The sequence below is a fragment of the Anomaloglossus baeobatrachus genome, chromosome 9 (assembly GCF_048569485.1).
Source record: "Anomaloglossus baeobatrachus isolate aAnoBae1 chromosome 9, aAnoBae1.hap1, whole genome shotgun sequence".
In the NCBI taxonomy this organism is placed as follows: domain Eukaryota; kingdom Metazoa; phylum Chordata; class Amphibia; order Anura; family Aromobatidae; genus Anomaloglossus; species Anomaloglossus baeobatrachus.
In genome coordinates this window covers 23,589,723-23,609,918 of record NC_134361.1, presented here as the reverse complement: position 1 = coordinate 23,609,918, position 20,196 = coordinate 23,589,723, and the positions used below count along the sequence as shown (strand labels likewise).

At 50.2% G+C, this 20,196-nt stretch overlaps 1 protein-coding gene across 1 annotated transcript in view; it reads right to left on the bottom strand.

Annotated features, from left to right (window-relative positions):
* Positions 1-19,819, bottom strand: part of LOC142250321 (complement factor B-like) — a 49,670-nt gene extending 29,851 nt beyond the window's left edge. Inside the window, exons 1-6 of the mRNA XM_075322464.1 lie at positions 19,786-19,819; positions 11,136-11,339; positions 10,569-10,754; positions 6,635-6,808; positions 4,936-5,031; positions 808-941 (exon numbers count right to left, since the gene is read on the bottom strand). Of these exons, the coding sequence (XP_075178579.1) occupies positions 808-941; positions 4,936-5,031; positions 6,635-6,808; positions 10,569-10,754; positions 11,136-11,339; positions 19,786-19,819 (828 nt within the window). The remainder of the gene's footprint in view (positions 1-807; positions 942-4,935; positions 5,032-6,634; positions 6,809-10,568; positions 10,755-11,135; positions 11,340-19,785) is intronic.
* Between the last annotated feature and the right edge of the window lie 377 nt (positions 19,820-20,196).

Sequence of the window (20,196 nt, the reverse complement as noted above, 5' to 3'; positions counted from 1 at the left end):
GACACTGATAACAGCTGATTGGCGGAGGCAGCTCTGGAACTGAGCATTTCCAGCCACCTGCTGCAGCGGTACTGATAACAGCTGATCGGCAGGAGTGCTGGGTGTCAGACCTCGGCTGATTAAACATTGATGACCTATTCTAAGGGCGGCTTTGCACACTACGACATCGCAGGTGCGATGTCGGCGTGGTCAAATCGAAAGTGACGCACATCCGGCGTCACTTGCGATGTCGTAGTGTGTAAAATCTTTTTGATACGATGAACAAGCGCAAAAGCGTCGTTATCGTATCATCGGTGTAGTGTCCAACATTTCCATAATGCCGGTGCAGAGACAGGTACGATTTTGTTCCTCGTTCCTGCGGCAGCACACATCGCTGTGTGTGAAGCCGCAGGAGCGAGGAACATCTCCTACCTGCCTCCCGGCTGCAATGAGAAGGAAGGAGGTGGGCGGGATGTTTACATCCTGCTCATCTCCGCCCCTCCGCCGCTATTGGCCGCCTGCCGTGTGACGTCGCTGTGACGACGCACGACCCGCCCCCTTAGGAAGGAGGCAGGTCGCCGGCCAGAGCGAAGGTCGCAGGGCAGGTGAGTGCATGTGAAGCTGGCGTAGCGATAATTTTCACTACGCCAGCTATCACAAGATATCGTACCTGCGACGGGGGCGGGGACTATCGCGCTCGACATCGCAGCATCGGCTTCCGATGTCGTAATGTGCAAAGCCCGCCTAAGGATCGACCATCAATGTAAAAGTAGTGGACAACCTCCTTACAGGTAGCGGTCATAACTCATCTACATATATTCTTCGTACCTTTTCTATGAACACTTCACTGATGTCCTTCGCGATTCCGAAGTTTTTTGGTCCAACACTTTTGGAGGTGTCGAGGATAATAATAATGTTCATGAGTCCGCCTGTTTTCACTCTTAGTTTACGAATAGCATCCTCTGTGTGAAGAATAAGAGAAAATCTACTAAGAGAAGCATCAGGACCTGTATAAGTGTCCTAATGTGAGCGGCGGTCGGGGGCCCCGGAACTACAACAGCATATGGCCTCTAATCTGCCGTAGAGCGCCTCCCTCCTCCATGGCTCGCCCAACCAGTGTGCCAATAGAAACCAGTATGACCCATATTTATCCCTTTAAGGACAAGATGTGCTTTGGTTTTTACGCCTTCGTTTTCTTCCAAGAGCCATTTTTGTCTCCCTTTTATGTAACTATTTCATTTTTCCTTTGATGGAGCTGTGTGGCTTGTTTTTTTTGTATGTCTAGATGTGGTTTTTATTGATGCTATGTTGGCGTACATAAGATACTTTGACTTTTTTAATTGCATTTTTCCCCCTTTTTATAATGTTTACTTTATATTTTGAGAAATCACAGTATGGACGTGGTGATACCAAATACAGATCTGCATTTTCAGAGAGGTGGCTGGAGTCGTGTGCTAAGCTAGTTGACTCACCCAGACTGACTGACTGACCCAGATGCTAACCTTCCGAGAGATTAAGGTCATGTAATACGGTCATTTTTTACTTTTTTTTAGTCTTAGTGACATAAACCTTTGTTGTATATATTGAAGATCTAAGGTATTGCAGTATATTGTATAAATGCTGGTCTCCTTTGAAGCCAAGCCTGTGGCAGGGCTTCACCAGAGTACCAAGATGGCAGCCATGGGGGCATTCAGCAGTCCAGGGTAACCCATCGGTACCCCGACAACATGTAAGGACGAGCAGATGGGAGCCGTCGTGTGTGTGCCCTGGCAATTGCTCCATATAAATGCCACTGTCAGTGATTTATAGTGGCATCTAAATGGTTAAACAGCAGTGTTTGTAGCTAGCATCGGCTCCAGCTGTTACAGACAGGGAGTTTTGCACAGACGTTGTTGACTAGCATGTTCAGATTGCAGATTCTGACACTGACCGGTGGTTTCTCTGGTGTCTGGGATCAACACAGACAGACTCGGGTATCGACCTGCTGTGTGCTGATTCATAGGCAGGCTAGCAAGAGTTAATCTCTGCTGGTCTGTTTGCTCCTTTGGTCACATGTCGCGGGGACACCTATCACATCTGCTCCCCTCCTATTTATGCTGGTGGAAACCTTCCACCCATGCCAGCTATGGTGTATTCTATGGTGGTCTGTGAGGTGTGGTGTCCCAGACTTACTGGTGAAAGTTGTGAAAGTTTTGCTCATTGCTTGATGCGGTTGTGGATTTCCCCCCTGTTGTTTTGTACTTTCCTTCCTGCTCATGTTTTTCCTCCTGAATCCTCTTATTGTCTTTACCTTTGTGTGTGCCTGCTGTGTGACAGAGTTTTGGTTTTCCCTTATATGTCTTTATCTATGGTTTGATCACACTCCTGTCCCTCCCTCCCTGGGGGAGAGGGAGGAGGAATCATCTCAGGACTGGTCTGGAGCAGGGCCAGGAAGGAGACTCAGGCCTCTCCACCATCAGGAGTATCCCTGAGGTTAGGGATAGCATAGTGTCCCACAGCTTGAGGGACAGCTTAGGAGCCCTAGTTTCCCGTTATCCCAATGTCATCGCGACAGGTGCTGGCTGTATAACAGTTCCTAATGCCTTGCGGACCTCAGCGCGGACTTATACTGAAGAGAGGAAATCTTTACACAAGTTTTCCCTTTTGCTAGCTCTATCATTACTCAGTTGTCTCTGAGCTAGAGGGTGGAGTCCCACTAATATGATGTCTCCCATACACTGCATACACAAACAAGAGGGACTCCTGCTTTCCTGTCTTTACGTAGCATATATTCAGAACCAGCAGCAGCATGGAGGACAGTATACAGCAGTCCAGAACACAAATATGAAGAGCAGTTCTGCACCACTGAATGTTACCTTGCGAAATCGCACGTGCGCTAGGAGTGTAGTTCCAACATAAAATGTCTCTCGGATGCGGGGTGCCCGTCCAAAAACAGGGGATAATCCAAGCAACTCCAGAAAGGGAAACGGACCGCACTCATTCGCTGTGCCGAAATCCTTTTATTAGAACATGTGCAGATTAAAAGGTGGGAGGAGATCTAGGTGCAGGTTTCTCGTAAGGGACGACGGCCATTTCGTCTACAAATGAGGCTTCGACTGGTCCACGAATGGTGGACCAGTCGAAGCCTAATTTGTAGGCGAAACGGCCGTCGTACCTTACGAGGTACCTGCACCTAGATCTCCTCCCGCCTTTTAATCTGCACATGTTCTAATAAAAGGATTTCGGCACAGCGAATGAGTGCGGTCCGTTTCCCTTTCTGGAGTTGCTTGGATTATCCCCTGTTTTTGGACGGGCACCCCGCATCCGAGAGACATTTTATGTTGGAACTACACTCCTAGCGCACGTGCGATTTCGCAAGGTAACATTCAGTGGTGCAGAACTGCTCTTCATATTTGTGTTCTGGACTGCTGTATACTGTCCTCCATGCTGCTGCTGGTTCTGAATATATGCTACGTAAAGACAGGAAAGCAGGAGTCCCTCTTGTTTGTGTATGCAGTGTATGGGAGCGAATGAGTGCGGTCTGTTTCCCTTTCTGGAGTTGCTTACAGTATACAGCAGTACTGAGCTGTGTGGCTGTGAATCCAGCACTGGGTTGATTGCAGTATATTCTGTCTCTCTCAGCTCCTCTCTTTTTCTTCCCTGCTCCCCTTTCCATAGACTTTAACAGGCAGCAATCTGATCCCTGAGTGAAGTGGCATTCCCTAGTAGTAGTAATTTCTGCTAGTCTATAGGGTGCAAATAAGATCAGTGGTTTCTTTTCACTTGCATTAGGCACGTAAAAAGTCTACCTGCAAATGTGTGTTAATTCTAGGTATATGTCACGCTCCCCGGGTCCCCTGCCACGCTCTCCGGCTCCCCTGCCTCGCTCCCCGGCTCACCTGCCACGCTCCCCGGCTTCCCTGCCTCGCTTCCCGGCTCCTCTATCAGGCGTCCCCCGCTCCACAGCCTCCAGCCCCCATCACCTGCGCTCCCCAGGCGGCTCGGTCCCCGCTCCCGGCGCCCGTCGGCAGCTCTGCTCCAGGCCGGCTCCCCTGCCTCCTGTTCACCGCTCCCTGCCCTGGCTTCTGGCACCCGTGCCTCGCGCATGCGCAATAGGGCGCGCGCGCGGTCATTAACCCTTTCTTAAAGGGCCAGTGTCCTCCAACAGGATATTGAAGGATCAGGTACTGGTTATATAGGGGGATCCTTTCCAAGTGGACGGGGCCTGTTCTTCGTGTTTTCTAAGCTAGGAGTCAGGTCTCCTTGTGTCTGTGATATACTCACCTATCTCTCTCGTAGAGCCGATCCTGCCTCGCCAACCGGTCCTGACGATACCCGAACCCCGAACGGTGACGGCCTGCCATCCCGTCAGCTCCTGCCATCTCCGATCCCTGTGGTGACCCGTCTTCTCGCTACATTGGTTCTGGACTCTGCCTGACGACATCTCGGCCTCCGAACCTGAGCTCCGTCACCCGGACTACCATCAGAGACCCCGTGGTCCCAGGGACTTCTTTACTCCACTCCTCTAAACGGACTGTCCTGCTAGTGCTCCGGCTACCGGGCACCTTGCCCTCGGTGAGGTGTTCAGCCCAGTGGATCCACCTCCTGGGTCTGCCCGTCCACCTGGCCCTAACAGTATATACACCTTAAAGGGGTGCATCCATAACCTATCCACATAGATGCTGTTGGTGGGACAATCCCTTTAATATATAACCTATAACTGCTTCCCAGACATCAGCTGCTCTTCATTTACTTTTCTCATGACCTCAATTCTTCAAAAAAGATAATTTTGCCAATACAAACTAAACATCAGAGCGCTTTTCCTAGGAATCCCAACTCCATAATAGTCCTGGACCCTGGACCCGGTGCTGTTTGCTCTGCTTATTTGACTGCTACCCCGTCAGACCGCGATGTCCACCCCCGCCTCCGCTGTAACATAGGTATTCTCCATGTTCCTGTCCTGTACTGTTCTCCTACCTTCCACTCTCTCCGGATCTGATGATTCAATATTTTCGGAAAGGGAAGAAGAGAAAGCTTCCGCCACCTCCTCTGGAGTATCAAATGTATACGGGTCTGTGGAGACAAGAAACAAATCAGTCCCTTTACACAATTAGTATGGGGTTTTGTTTTCTTTACTTAAAGGGGTTTAGTGAGAATATTATTTTTTTGAGAAACAGCGCCACCCTTTTTTTAATGGCTATGTCAGATATTGCAGCTAGGCTACCATCAATTAAGAGGCGGCAGAGCTGCAATCCAAGACAATGACTTGGTAAATGAGTAATACTGTTTTTTCATATCCTTTCACAGAGATACTAACCTAAACATGATAATCAGAGAAAACTATAATAGCTAATAATAATAATAGAGTTGACGACATCCAATAAACGGTTAAAATCACTCGAAGCTTTGTTTTCTTCTTTTAAAATTATGGGCCAATATAAATAATGAGGATAAGATTCTGCCACTAACGCGTTTCAGGCCGTTACGAGCCCATATTAATAATGAGGATAAGATTCTGCCACTAACACATTTCAGGCCATTATGAGCCCATATTAATGAGGATATTATTCTGCCCTAACGCGTTTCAGGCCGTTACGAGCCAATATGAACAATGAGGATATTATTCTGCCACTAACGCGTTTCAGGCCGTTACGAGCGCATATTAATAATGAGGATAAGATCCTGCCACTAACGCGTTTCAGGCCGTTACGAGCCCATATGAATAATGAGGATATAATTCTGCCACTAACGCGTGTCAGGCTGTTACGAGCCCATATTAATAATGAGGATAAGATTCTGCCACTAACGTGTTTCAGGCCGTTACGAGCCAATATAAACAATGAGGATAAGATTCTGCCACTAACGCTATTCAGGCCGTTACGATCCAATATAAATAATGAGGATAAGATTCAGTACTAACGCGTTTCAGTCCGTTACGAGCCAATATGAATAATGAGGATACAATTCTGCCACTAACGCGTTTCGGGCCGTTACAAGCCAATATGAATAATGAGGATAAGATTTTGTCACTAATGCATTTCAGACCGTTACGAGCTAATATAAATATTGAGGATAAGATTCAGCACTAATGTGTTTTAGGCCGTTACAAGCCAATATGAATAATGAGGATAAGATTCTGCCACTAATGCATTTCAGGCTGTTACGAGCCAATACTACTTTTCTCTATAGTGTTCCATAGTGCTACTTCACTCCTCTTCACTTTTTGTAAGGAAACACTTGCCTCTGTCAAACAAATTGACAAATTCTATATTTATGTGTAAGCAGCTTCTGTGCAGATCGAAGTATCGCCATGGTTACAGACTACAAACAATCCCTGTGTAGTCAGATTCTCCAGTCCGTGGTTACTCCACTGTATCTGTCTCCTGCAGGAAGTAAAAAGAAAAGGAAGAAGGTGCAAAGTAGTAACACAAGACTACAGGATCTGACTACACAGGGTTTGTTTGTAGTCTGTAACCATGGAGACACTTTTTTTTTTTTTTTTTTTTTTTTTTTAATTTTAGATGCAGTGTTCTTATCCTAATCTCAAACAACTATATCACATTAGCCCAAAAATTCCAAAAGGGTTCTTGTGGGTTCAGACAAATGGATGAGGAAAAGAAAAAAGATGAAACTGCACAAGTCCAACAACTTATTTCATAAAGACTAATGGCCTTACATCTGCAGGACGGTTCTGCTCCGGACCAGCGCTTGTTCTCCATACATTCTCTCTCCTCAGAGCCGAACATCTGCAGCCCCTTTAGGCATTTATACGTCACTTTTTGCTCAATATTGTAGGAAGATCCTACTTTCGTAGCTCCGATAGGAATTCCTGGATTTAGACAGAAGCCCTCTGTATGCGGGTAAAGCATAAGGAGTGTTAAAGAGGGATGGAACTGGCCGGTGAGATACAAAAAGAGAGAGATCTGCAGCATCACAGGACAATTGTCACGGGATCACTAGGAACAGGGGAGCCTAAGCTGGAACTCAGGCTAGAGAAATCCTAACTAACCCTGATCCCAAAGATACATCTGAAGGTGATGATGTTTGGGCCGCCTTCCTTACCCGAGCTCCTGAACAACCCTGGTCTAGTGGCTCCTCTCCCTCCACCCAGGAGAGGGCTGGAACAGGAGAGATTAATCCCACACAAATAAATAGACATGGGAAAAACAAAAACTTTAACTCACAGCAATCACTCACAGAGGTATAAACAATACGTATATATGACGCCCCTGGACTAGTCAGGTCGTCACAAGGTACTGCACGCTCTTTATTCTTAGTGCAGGACTCAAACTCCCATGGTTCTGGGTTCCTAACCTGTAGTACTGCCTCCATCAGCATCCAAATCCCAATCACACCTCCCACAACACCCTGTCAGGCACACCAGTGGGCTGCTGAGCTGGAATAGGGACGCCCACCTAGAGGTCAGACAGATTGGTGGGGTCAGCGAGGGAGGAAGTGAAGAGCAGAGCAGAGCTGACAGGCAGAACAGGAGTAGCTCTCGAGTAGTGAGGAGCTAGGGGAGCATGTGGCTCCCGGGGAGTAAAGAGGTTGGGTTGCAGATGGTGGTCTGGGCCTGGTGGAGTCGGGGACTGGGTGCCTGGACCTAGTCTTGTAGGAAGGTCAGCAGCTGCAGTACAATAGCCGGTCCGGAACCGAAAGCACGGTGGGGTACTGGACCCTAGGTCGGGGAGTATCTTCAAGCAACCTGGCAATTAACCTGCGGAGGATGGTGACTTTATTGACTGTCCCCACGAAGCTCAGAGATCAGGGGCACTAGCGTAATGAGGGGGATAGGGCTTTACAATTCAAGCAGCCCACAGAAATCCCAAGCGTGAGCCCTTGAGAGCAAGCTTCTCTTCTATCCATAGTAGGGAGCGGGGCCCGGACAGCTTTATGCTTACGGGCCACTTGGACACTTCTAAAATTGTGCACGGAGGTAGGCTCCGAACCATCAGGCAGTACTGCAGGGGACGGATACCCGGACGGGCTCCCCAAGAGGACAGCGGCACTCAGAGACTTGGTTTACCTTATTGTCAGAATCTGCTTTCGTCACCGACGCTGTCCGAGTGAATACCTGGTCATCCCCTGCTTCTAGCAAGTCTGCGCTCCCCTGCACACCACCAGTCACAGTCCCGGGGCCTTCCCTACCCGTGGAGGGAAACATCATCTGGCTGCCCCTTCCATCTCCACCCCCCGGGCATTCCCATTGGCAGCGGCGGTAGTCCCCGTTACCGCACAACACGGGTGGTGTCACGAATTATATCTCCCCTGTAAATAATCTCCCCTTTTATATTTGAGAGTAGCCCCTAGCCCCCGGGTCCGGAGACCCTCGAGCCACGAGTAACCACCCCCGGATCCGAGCAGTCCGGCCGCTGCAGGGGCGGCACATTGTATATATATATATATATATATATATATATATATATATATATGTGGCGCTCCTGAGGCTTCAGTCGCCTCAGAGGTGCTGCACATCAGCCAAAGGTGTGGTATCCCATCCTGGGTACAGAAAAGGTCATCCACCGGTGTGCACACAAAATGCACAACACTCTCATTGGCAGGACTCAACTGAACCGTGGTTACGGCAAGAACACCTTTGATGGCTCCATTGAAAGCACAGTCCAGGCCACGCTGGGGTGTTGAGCCTAGCTAGTGGAAGCAGTCTGTGACAGAATGTTAGAGAATCGAGAAGGAGCAGTGGAGGAGTGAAGACCTGTGGTCTGGAGCTGGTGTAGCTTGACCCAGGCACAGACAGAAGGGGTCCTAGAGCCCACGGAAAGTGCGCCATACTCCCGTGGACCCGTTCCACATACAACATTGGAGTGGAGGGACTTGGCTGCAGAACGGGGACTGGTCCCTAAACTAGAGGAGAAGAACCAACCTGCTCTGCTAGTAAAACCAGAGGCTGAGGACGCATCTAGTACCAAAGCCAACTCCGCACACGAATCCGCTGGAAGGTGACCATATAGGACCAAAGGGACTAGGCCGAGAGGCTTCCCTTGTGAAGGATCCGCGGACACCTGCTCAGGGCACTATGTTCGTAGGCGCGGAAAAGGCGGGAGAGAAGTTAGCGCAGGAAGACGACCAGGGAAAGAACATCAGAAATGTGCACCGATTTTGACCTCTGAAGTACCCACGATCGACTGTAGCCCATCACAGTGGAACCCAGCACTCCGGAGGCGGCCACTGACGTCGTGTTACCTTGGAACCTGCTACAGTGAGTAAAAACCTTGAGACTGCATCCCTGTTTTGCTCCATTATTTGCCTGCACCTCCGTCCCTACTTCCCCGCCATCATAGACTCCCAATAGCCCCGGGGCCCAGCTCTACCTGTGGAGAGCTACACCAACCCAACTGTGTCACCATCTGCCCCAAAAGTCCCATAACTTACTGTATACCACAGGTGGCATCACAAATAACTATCATCATCCCTTTTATATTAAACAGCACCGCCGGGGTCACGGAACTGAGTCTTGCCAACGCGACACCCCTCACCAAGGAGTCAGAGAATCAAGTAATGAGTGCCCCACGGCCCCGGTGGGCATGTCATATATATATATATATATATATATATATATATATATATATAGTATATACATACAGTACAGACCAAAAGTTTGGACACACCTCCTCATTCAAATAGTTTTCTGTATTTTCATGACTCTAAAAATTGTAGATTCACATTGAAGGCATCAAAACTACGAATTAAAACATGTGGAATGAAATACTAAAAAAAGTGTGAAACAACTGAAAATATGTCTTATATTCTAAGTTCTTCAAAGTAGCCACCTTTTGCTTTCATTACTACTTTCCACACACTTGGCATTCTCTTGATGAGCTTCAAGAGGTAGTCACCGGAAATGGTTTTCCAACAGTCTTGAAGGAGTTCCCAGAGATGCTTAGCACTTGTTGGCCCTTTTGCCTTCACTCTGTGGTCCAGCTCACCCCAAACCATCTCGATTGGGTTCAGGTCTGGTGACTGAGGATGCCAAGTCATCTGGCGTAGCACCCCATCACTCTCCTTCTTAGTCAAATAGCCCTTACACAGCCTGGAGGTGTGTTTGGGGTCATTGTCCTGTTGAAAAATAAATGATGGTCCAACTAAACGCAAACCGGATGGAATAGCACGCCACTGCAAGATGCTGTGGTAGCCATGCTGGTTCTCTATGCCTTCAATTTCGAATAAATCCCCAACAGTGTCACCAGCGAAGCCCCCCCACACCATCACACCTCCTCCTCCATGCTTCACGGTGGGAACCAGCCATGTAGAGTCCATCCGTTCACCTTTTCTAGAAAGACACGGTGGTTGGATCCAAAGATCTCAAATTTGGACTCATCAGACCAAAGCACAGATTTCCACTGGTCTATTGTCCATTCCTTGTGTTCTTTAGCCCAAACAAGTCTCTTCTGCTTGTTGCCTGTCCTTAGCAGTGGTTTCCTAGCAGCTATTTTACCATGAAGGCTGCTGCACAAAGTCTCCTCTTAATAGTTGTTCTAGAGATGAGAAGGTGTGTCCAAACTTTTGGCCTGTACTGTATATAGCTATATATTTATGTATTTAACCTTTTTATATTTTTTTATATATGATTTCATTTTCACACATATTTGTACCTTGATCGTCACATATCGTAACTTCTCCGCTCCATTTTCCATTTGCCTGACAGGTACGACTTTCAGGTCCGAGCATTTTAAACCCTCCATAGCACTCGAAGTGCAGGACATGTCCAACAAAATACTTCTGTGTACGATTATAGAAATGTCCATTTTCAAACATTTCCGGTCTGGGGCACTGCACAACTGTGGAGGTAAAGAGACCAAAAATCACACAGAAATAATATACAGAACTGGTTCCAGTGGATCCTTTATTTGATCCAAGATACAACACAGTAAGGCGACAGTAGAAGACAACTTTATTGGACGCTTTCTAGAGGCGCTGGGTTCCCCAGTCCAACACCGCCAAGCGGTAAAGTCATGCTCAATGTAAAACGTTTATCGCACCCCAGCTCCCATGTGCCATTTATGTTACTGGTGTCATCTTCAGCAGCGGAGGAGCCTTAGGATCTTCTCAGGAACCAAGGTCCAGATGCGGCTGCTCCCTCTGTTCCCCCTAAAGCTCTGCCCTAGTTTATTGCCTATAAGTCTCATAGGTCCTCAGTCAGCAGATGTGTGGTCAGTTACCTCTACATTGCGCCTTCACGTCCTCATCCGTCCAGTGACCGGTGTAGAGACAATCCCGGGAGAAGGATGGGTGCGGGTACATTCCTGGAGGGCAGCTGTACTCCACCGTACTGCCAACATTTCCTCCATCCCTCACAGTGTAAGTCCCACCAGTAATGGGTATTTTACGAAGATCACATTCCGGTGTAGGGACCGCAATACACACTAAAAACAAAAAGGAATAGCGTGAATGTACAATCAGTCTGGGCAGAGATTTATATTAATATAGGGCAGGCACTGTAATCCCAACATGCATGTGTAGCGCCCCTGAGACTTCAGTCGCCACAGGGTACTGCACCTCACTTAAGGTGCAGTATTTATCTTGGGTAAGGAGCGGGTTAATCACCGGTGTTTCCACATTTCACCTTACATACAGCTTAGATACCTTCCCACTGGGGACTGGACTAGGGTAGGCTGGAAGGTGGCCATCACGAGGCATGAGACTGTCCCGGTCACTAAGACAACCACCTGGGGGACGGGCACCACTTGGGGCAGAAGTAGGAGCAACTCTTACACAAACGTCAGTCAAGTCAGGACTTCAGTTCTGGCAACACGACACCACCTTCCTCCTTCTTTCTTTACGGAGCATGAAGTTGGAGCGGGAAGCTCAGCCCGGGTTCCTCACTTCTGAAGGGGCATCCCTTGGTAAAGGATACATTCAAACACCAGTGGCTACCTCTAACTTACCCGGGATTGGCTGTGGCGCATCACAGCGGAGACCGTCACCTCCGGGCAACCCGGACAGTGAGTAAAGACCTCGAATCATAACTGCTGTGTCAGTCTCTCATTGCCGTCACGAGACAACTCCCAACATCCTCATCATCACCCATCCTCATCCCATCTCCAATTCCCCTATTGGTGTACACCTCAGGGCCACAAAGCCGGGCAGGGCCACCCGTGACATCCCAGACCCGACATCACCGGCCCAGCAACGAATAATTTAACCTTTTTCCCCATGGGTGTTACACATCACTACAACATTTCCAAATTCTGATATTTATCCTGTGTTATAATGCAGAGCTGCACTCGCTATTCTGCTGGTCCAGTCACTCTGTACATACACTATGGGGAGATAAGGTATGCACACCAGTGACTATGGAAGGGGAATACATGGAATAGCAGAAACTGCTGTGTGAATACTGACTAATACCATAGTGATATTTTTTTAAGTTTTTGCACCCAGTTCGGACTTAGAATGGAGTTCCAAACGTTATTCCTTATTTGTTAGTAGTTTTTCGTTTGTGAACCCTCCCCACTCACACCTAATGCCAATCCACATGATACGCATACATAGCCTGGGTCTCAGCTTCCCATACACGGTAAGTTTTTTAACTGCATGAGAGGACACACACAAGCTAGGGACCCCAACGTAGAGAAATACTTTGGCGTAGTGTTGGGGCTCTATTGCATTGTGTTAGGGCCAGGTGGACGGGCAGACCCAGGAGGTGGATCCACTGGGCCGAACTCCTTGATGATGATAAGGGGTCCGGTAGCTGGAGCACTACAGGTAGCAGGACAGTCCGTGCAACAGAGTAGAATGGTGAAGTCCCTGGGACCACGGAGTCACTGATGGTAGTCCGGGTGACGGAGCTCAGGTTCGGAAGCCGAGATGATGTCAGGCGGGGTCCGGAACCGTGGGAGCGAGATGACGGGTCACCGCAGGGATCAGAGATGGTACGGACTGTCAGGATGGCAGATAGACAGCGTTCGGGGTTCGGGATTCAGCAGGACCGGATGGCAAGGCAGGATCGGCTCTAGAAGAGAGAGAGGTGAGTATCTCACAGGAACACAAGGAGACCTGACTCCTAGCTTGGGAAACACGAAGAACAGGCCCCGCCCACTTGGACACTAAACCCCTTTATACCCTGTACCTGTGTGCTTCATTTCCTGTCAGTGGACGCTGGCCCTTTAAGAAAGGGTCAATGACCGTGCGCGCGCCCTAATGCGCATGCGCACGGCCCGGGTGCCAGAAGCCAGAGCAGGAAGCGGTGAGGAGGAAGCAGCAGAGCCGGGCTGGGGCTGAGAAGCCGACGGGCGCCGGGAGCGGGGACCAGGACGCCTGGGAAGCGCAGGCAATGGAGGCTGGAGAGCGGGGAGCGGCGGAGACCGGACCGAAGAACCGGGGACCGTGGCAGGTGAGCCGGGGAGCAGAGCAGGGGACCCGGGGAGCGTGACAGTACCCCCCCCCACGCCCCCCTCCCCGCAACCGGGACAGGAAGGCACGGATCAGAGGAGTGCACACATTCTCCCGGGGCTCCCAGGACCTATCCTCAGGACCATATCCTGCCCAGTCCACCAGGAAGAACTGTCGGCCCCGTACAGTTTTCATGGCCACGATATCCCTTACCGCATAGATGTCGTCATCGGCAATAGGAGGAGGAGCCGAACTGGCAGCAGCGGAGAAGGGACCAAGGACAACCGGCTTGAGCAGGGAGACGTGGAAGGAGTTGGGTATCCTCATCGTGGCCGGGAGCTGTAGCTTGTAGGAGACCTCATTGATCTTGCTGAGGACTTTAAACGGTCCGATGTAGCGAGGACCCAGCTTGTAGGATGGTAGCTTCAATCGGACGTACTTGGAAGCAAGCCAGACAAGATCTCCAGGAGAGAAACACGGAGGGTCCAGACGTCTCTTGTCTGCGTGTCTCTTCATCCGCAGGGAAGCACGTTCAAGGGACGTCTTGACAGAGTCCCAAATTGTAGAAAAGTCACGGACTACAGCATCAGCAGCAGGGACATCCGAGGAAGAGGATACAGGCAATGGGACAGACGGCTGAAGTCCGTAAACGACATGGAAGGGAGAGCTGGAGGAGGACTCACTGACGTGGTGGTTATGGGAGAATTCAGCCCAAGGAAGAAGCGTGGACCAGTCGTCATGATGGGCGTTGACGTAGTGACGTAAGAAGGAGGTCAAGATCTGATTGACCCGTTCCACTTGGCCGTTCGACTGAGGATGGTACGCTGAAGAAAAGTCCAGAGTCACTCCCAGATGTTTGCAGAGAGACCTCCAGAAGCGGGAGGTGAACTGTGTTCCTCTGTCGGACACAATGTGTGATGGAAAGCCATGCAAGCGGAAGATGTGATGTATATAGGCGTCCGCGAGTTCCTGGGCAGAGGGCAGTCCAGCCATAGGGACGAAATGAGCCATTTTAGAGAATCGATCCACCACGACCCATATGACTGTGTGTCCGGAGGACAATGGCAAGTCCGTAATAAAGTCCATAGCAATGTGTTGCCACGGAACTGAGGGTATAGGCAGAGGCAGAAGACGGCCATATGGCAGGTGTTTGGGCGTCTTGTTCCTGGCACAAGAGGAGCAGGCAGAGACAAAAGAAGCGACGTCCGTGCGAAGGGATGGCCACCAGTAATGACGGACAATCGTACTCCATGTTCTCTTCTGACCAGCATGACCGGCTGTTTTCGAGGCATGGCCCCAGTGTAACACTTTTTGCCTGTCAGACTCAGAGACATAGGTCTTCCCGGGCGGTATCTGGGCCAGGGTGACAGGAGCCACCGGAATGATTTTACTAGGACAGATGATGGGTTGGGATGTCTCCTCCTCCTGCTCCATGGGCATGAAAGACCTGGACAAGGCATCAGCGCGTACATTCTTGTCCGCGGGTCGGAAATGGAGCTGGAAATCGAATCTGGCAAAGAACAAGGACCACCTGGCTTGCCGTGGGTTCAGTCGCTGAGCAGACCGCAGGTATTCCAGGTTCTTGTGGTCCGTGTAAATAATAACGGGGTACACTGCTCCTTCCAGAAGGTAGCGCCATTCCTCCAGAGCCAGTTTGACTGCCAATAGCTCTCGGTCACCGATGGTGTAGTTGCGTTCAGGCGCTGAGAAGCTCTTGGAGAAAAAACCGCAAGTCACCATCTTCCCGGAGGAGGACTTCTGCATGAGCACTGCTCCGGCTCCCGAGGAGGAGGCATCCACCTCCAAGGTGAACTGTCGGTTTAACTCCGGACGGTGGAGTACAGGAGAGGAGGCAAATGCCCGCTTCAGAGAGCCAAACGCGGCGTCGGCCGCAGGTGACCAGTCCTTTGGATTAGCCCCCTTCTTGGTCAAGGCGGAGAGAGGAGCAGTCAGAGCAGAGAAGTGAGGGATGAACTGGCGGTAGTAGTTGGCGAATCCCAGAAAGCGTTGGATTGCCTTCAGTCCAGAAGGAGAAGGCCAGTTGAGAATGGAGGAGACCTTCTTTGGATCCATCTGCAGTCCGGTATCGGAGATGATGTAACCCAGGAAGGGGAGAGAAGACTGCTCAAAAACACACTTCTCGTACTTGGCGTACAGACGATTCTCTCTCAGTCTTTGTAGAACCAGCTGCACGTTCTCTCTGTGGGTCTGGCGGTCTGGAGAGAAGACAAGGATATCATCCAGATACACCACCACACAGACGTAGAGAAGGTCCCGGAAAACGTCGTTCACCAATTCTTGAAAGACTGCTGGTGCGTTACACAGGCCGAAGGGCATCACGCAGTATTCATAGTGCCCATCGCGAGTATTGAACGCGGTCTTCCATTCGTCCCCAGAGCGGATGCGGACCAGGTTGTAGGCACCCCTAAGATCCAACTTGGTGAACACACGAGCTCCTCTAAGCCGATCAAACAATTCGGGGATGAGCGGCAGGGGATACTTGTTTTTCACGGTGATTTGGTTCAATCCCCGGTAGTCTATGCATGGGCGTAAGTCGCCTTCTTTCTTCTTAACGAAGAAGAAGCCTGCTCCAGCAGGAGAGGAGGATCTCCGAATGAATCCCCTTGCCAGGCTCTCAGTGATGTAAGTAGACATGGCCCTTGTTTCGGCTGGAGACAATGGATATATCCGTCCTCGAGGTGGTGTGGTTCCCGGGAGCAGGTCGATTGCACAATCGTAAGGACGATGTGGCGGAAGTACCTCTGACTCCTTTTTATCAAAGACGTCCGCGAAGGACCAATAGGCCGAGGGCAGTCCCGGTAGGGACTCTGGAACCGGAGGTCGTCGGATGAGTTGTATGGTCTTCAGACAGTTCTCATGGCAAGAAGAGCCCCATCGGGTGATTTCACCAGTGCCCCAGCTGACTGATGGTTCGTGTGTCCTTAACCAGGGGAGTCCCAGCAGGATTTGATGGGACATGTGTGGGAGGACGTAGAGAGCGATGTTCTCGGTGTGCAGGGCACCGATACGCAGTTCGACCGGCCTGGTGATCCAGGAGATGGTGTCAGAGAGGGGTCTCCCATCCACAGAGGCAATCACGAGGGGTTTGTCGAGTGGAGTAACAGGCAGCTGGTACTTGTCCACTGTGGCCTGCTGGATGAAATTGCCTGCTGCCCCAGAATCGAGGTACGCCTCAGCCGTGAACCGCGTCTCTCCCGTTGTCACTTGCACAGTCCACGTAACCGGGTCTGAGAGAGTCCCAGCACCTAGGGTGGCCTCTCCTACCAACCCTAGGCTTTGGAGTTTCCCGGCCTCTCTGGACAGGAGCGCAGCAGGTGTGTGCCCTCTCCGCAGTAGAAGCAGAGGCCCTTGGCGAGCCGCTCTGCTCGACGTTGTTCAGACTGCCGCACACGGTCGATCTGCATGGGCTCGTGGACGGAGACACCAGATGCCGTTGACTGAAGTACGGCGGGCTTCTGCGGAGGAGAGGAATGCCGTACCGGACGTCTCTCACGGGACACCTCTTTGGATCGCTCCTGAAAGCGAATGTCCACTCGAGTCGCTAGGGTAATCAGGGCATCCAGGGTGGACGGCACGTCACGGCCAGCCAGCTCATCTTTAATTCGACCCGAGAGTCCTTCCCAGAAGGCGGCGGTTAGGGCCTCGTTGTTCCACCCGAGTTCCGAAGCCAAGGTGCGAAAACGGATGGCGTATTGACCCACCGTCAGAGTCCCCTGACGTAAAAGTGGAGCTCAGCACGCCGTAGGCGGTCACTGACTAGTCATGTAACCTGGAGCTTGCAACAGTGAGTAAAAACTTTGAGATTGTGTCGCGGGCGGTGGAGGGGACGCCGCGCTCTCCCACTGCTCGGGTCCGGCTGGCACTGCGGCCTGCGGCTGCTGCTCGGTGGCTCGAGCGATGGGCCGGATCCCGGGGAGTCGAGCGGCGCTCCTCGCCCGTGAGTGAAAGGGGATTGGGTTTTGGGATAGTTTATTGTCCGTGACGCCACTCTCCGTGGGTAGGGGTTTTGGTGATCCCGGGGCCCAGTGATGGGGTTGGTATGGTGGACAGGTGGGTATGGGGCCTGTGGAGGTGCAGGGGCACAGGAGCAGCGCTGTGCCGCACGGCACGGAGGTACTCACTCAGCCAGTAAACACGACACAGTTCTCGGTAAACAAACGGTTGGTTGGACGGGTCCCTCGGACGGTTACGGTGCTGCTGTTCCCTGCAGTTAGCGGTGATGGTCTCTTCCCTGCATCTATTTAAAGTCTTTTTGGTAGCGATGGGTCCCCACCGGTTACCCGCTCCCCGACCTGGATATGAGCCGGAGGAGCCCTCTCTCTTGCCCGCAGGCGCTGGCCCTGGGAAACTGGTGCCTTGGCGGTGGCGGTGTCTCCCCTTAACGGTCGGACTGTTGCCTTCAATCGGGACTTGGTTGTTAGGAGACAGAGGTCCCCTTCACTGACGGATTTGGCAAATTATGGCGACTCCTAGCCTTGCCGGGATCCGAAAGGCCCCTGCCCTGGTGCTGACTGTTCTTCATATACTGCTCCAGACCGCCGGGTCACCACCCGTCCGCGGTCCTTCCAGCAACCTCCAAGCAGTCCCCCTGCAGACTATCACCACCGTCTGCTGACCTTGCTGTCACAGTCCGGGGCACACACCAGGACCAACTTCAGGCTTGCTTTACTGTCTCTTTCTTTTCACTTCAGCTTCTCTCCTTTTCTCCTCTGCCACTTCACCTCCTTCTACTTTCACTTCCCTCACTGAACTGCCCGGTTTTCCCGCCTCCAGGGCTGTGAACTCCTCGGTGGGCGGAGCCAACCACCTGGCCCACCCCTGTGTGGACATCAGCCCCTGGAGGAAGGCAACAAGGATTTTAGTTTATCCTAGATGTACCTGCTGGGAATGTGGGGTGCGTGTGATGTTGTGACCTGTGACCCCTGGCTTGCCCAGGGCGTCACAATTGCATCTCTGTGTTGCTCCATTGTTCGCCCGCGCCTCCAGCCCTGCACCCAGCCTTTACAACGCCAACGGCCCTCATACCTAGCTCTACCTGTGGAGAGCTGCACCAACTCAGCTGTGTTACCATCTGCCCCAGCAGCTCCATCCCGCAACGTCGGCTATAAGTGGCCGAGAACCACAGGTGTCACCACAAACTATCCTCCCCTGTAAATCATCCCCACCACCGTCTTCTATAACGACACCTTGCCACCGTGACGACCTCCAGACAGACACCGGCCTGGTAACGAGTCACCCCCACGGCCCCGGTGGGAGCGTCATACATACATTACATTACTGATTCTGTACCGATCCTGAGTTACATCCTTATCATACTCCAGAGCTGAACTCACTATTCTGCTGGTGCAGTCACTGTGTACATACATTACATTACTGGACCTGAGTTACCTCCTGCATTATACTCCAGAGCTGCACTCACTATTCTGCTGGTGCAGTCACTGTGTACATACATTACTGATTCTGTACCGATCCTGAGTTACATCCTTATCATACTCCATAGCTGCACTCACTATTTATTCTGCTGGTGCAGTCACTGTGTACATACATTACATTACTTATCCTGAGTTACCTCCTGCATTATACTCCAGAGCTGCACTCACTATTCTGCTGGTGCAGTCACTGTGTACATACATTACATTACTGATCCTGAGTTACCTCCTGCATTATACTCCAGAGCTGCACTCACTATTCTGCTGGTGCAGTCACTGTGTACATACATTACATTACTGATCCTGAGTTACCTCCTGTATTATGCTCCATAGCTGCACTCACTATTCTGCTGGTGCAGTCACTGTGTATATATATTACATTACTTATCCTGAGTTACCTCCTGCATTATCCTCCAGAGCTGCACTCACTATTCTGCTGGTGCAGTCACTTTTTAGAACCATGACTTATCCTGTACCGATGTCGAGTTACATCTAATACAGAGCTGCACTCACCATTCTGCAGGTGGAGTCTTGGATACATAAAATGCCTAAATAATACAATATAGTAAGCAAATAGTCCTACTAAACATTGTCAGTGTAATGCGGTTATATACTGTATTAGTGCACCTCAATGCCCAAATATGTATTCTAAAAATTGTCTAAATAATACCACTTTACACCCCGGTATAAACATATACAATAATACACTATACAATATATATGTAATACTGCATTATACTGACATAAATAGTATTATTATATAGTGTCTACATAACACAGTCAGATACCGTATATTGAACACAATACTAGTGCACATTGCCCTACCGATGGTACCAAAAAAAGTGTCCAAATAATGCCGCCATACAATATCTAAAATGTGAGTAGATCAGTGGAAAAATCCCTAATCTAAAAATGTATTGTAAAATAATTTATTATTTTTTTTGCATATTTATAATATAATAATATATTTTAATAGTCCGGATCTAAAAAAAATAAGAAATCTTCAGTTTATATCTCAGGTACTTACATGCTATTTGGATGAGGAGCAATAGCGGTAACATCTTGTCCCAGTCGTCTCTCTGCGCCCCTCTCCTCCCGGGATCTGAGCCTCGCTGAGGGTTTGGTGCTGTGTATATAGCAGGGGGTGAGGACCAGTGAACTTAGGTAAATTCTTAAATAAACAGTTCGGTTTCACAAGGGGTGTTTGCAGAGAGGAGGAGGGGAGCAATATTACCCAATTCACTAAAAACACAAAAAGGGGGAAATTCTTCCGAATTTCCTTAGACTTGCAGGACATAACATTGGGGGCAATTATGCAAATCTGAGTCCAGGTACAGATGGGCATGAAGTGGGCAATGTAATATAATGAAATCGCCCGAAAACAACACACATACATTTTATTTAATTAGTAGTTAATTTATTAGTTTCCTATACAAGT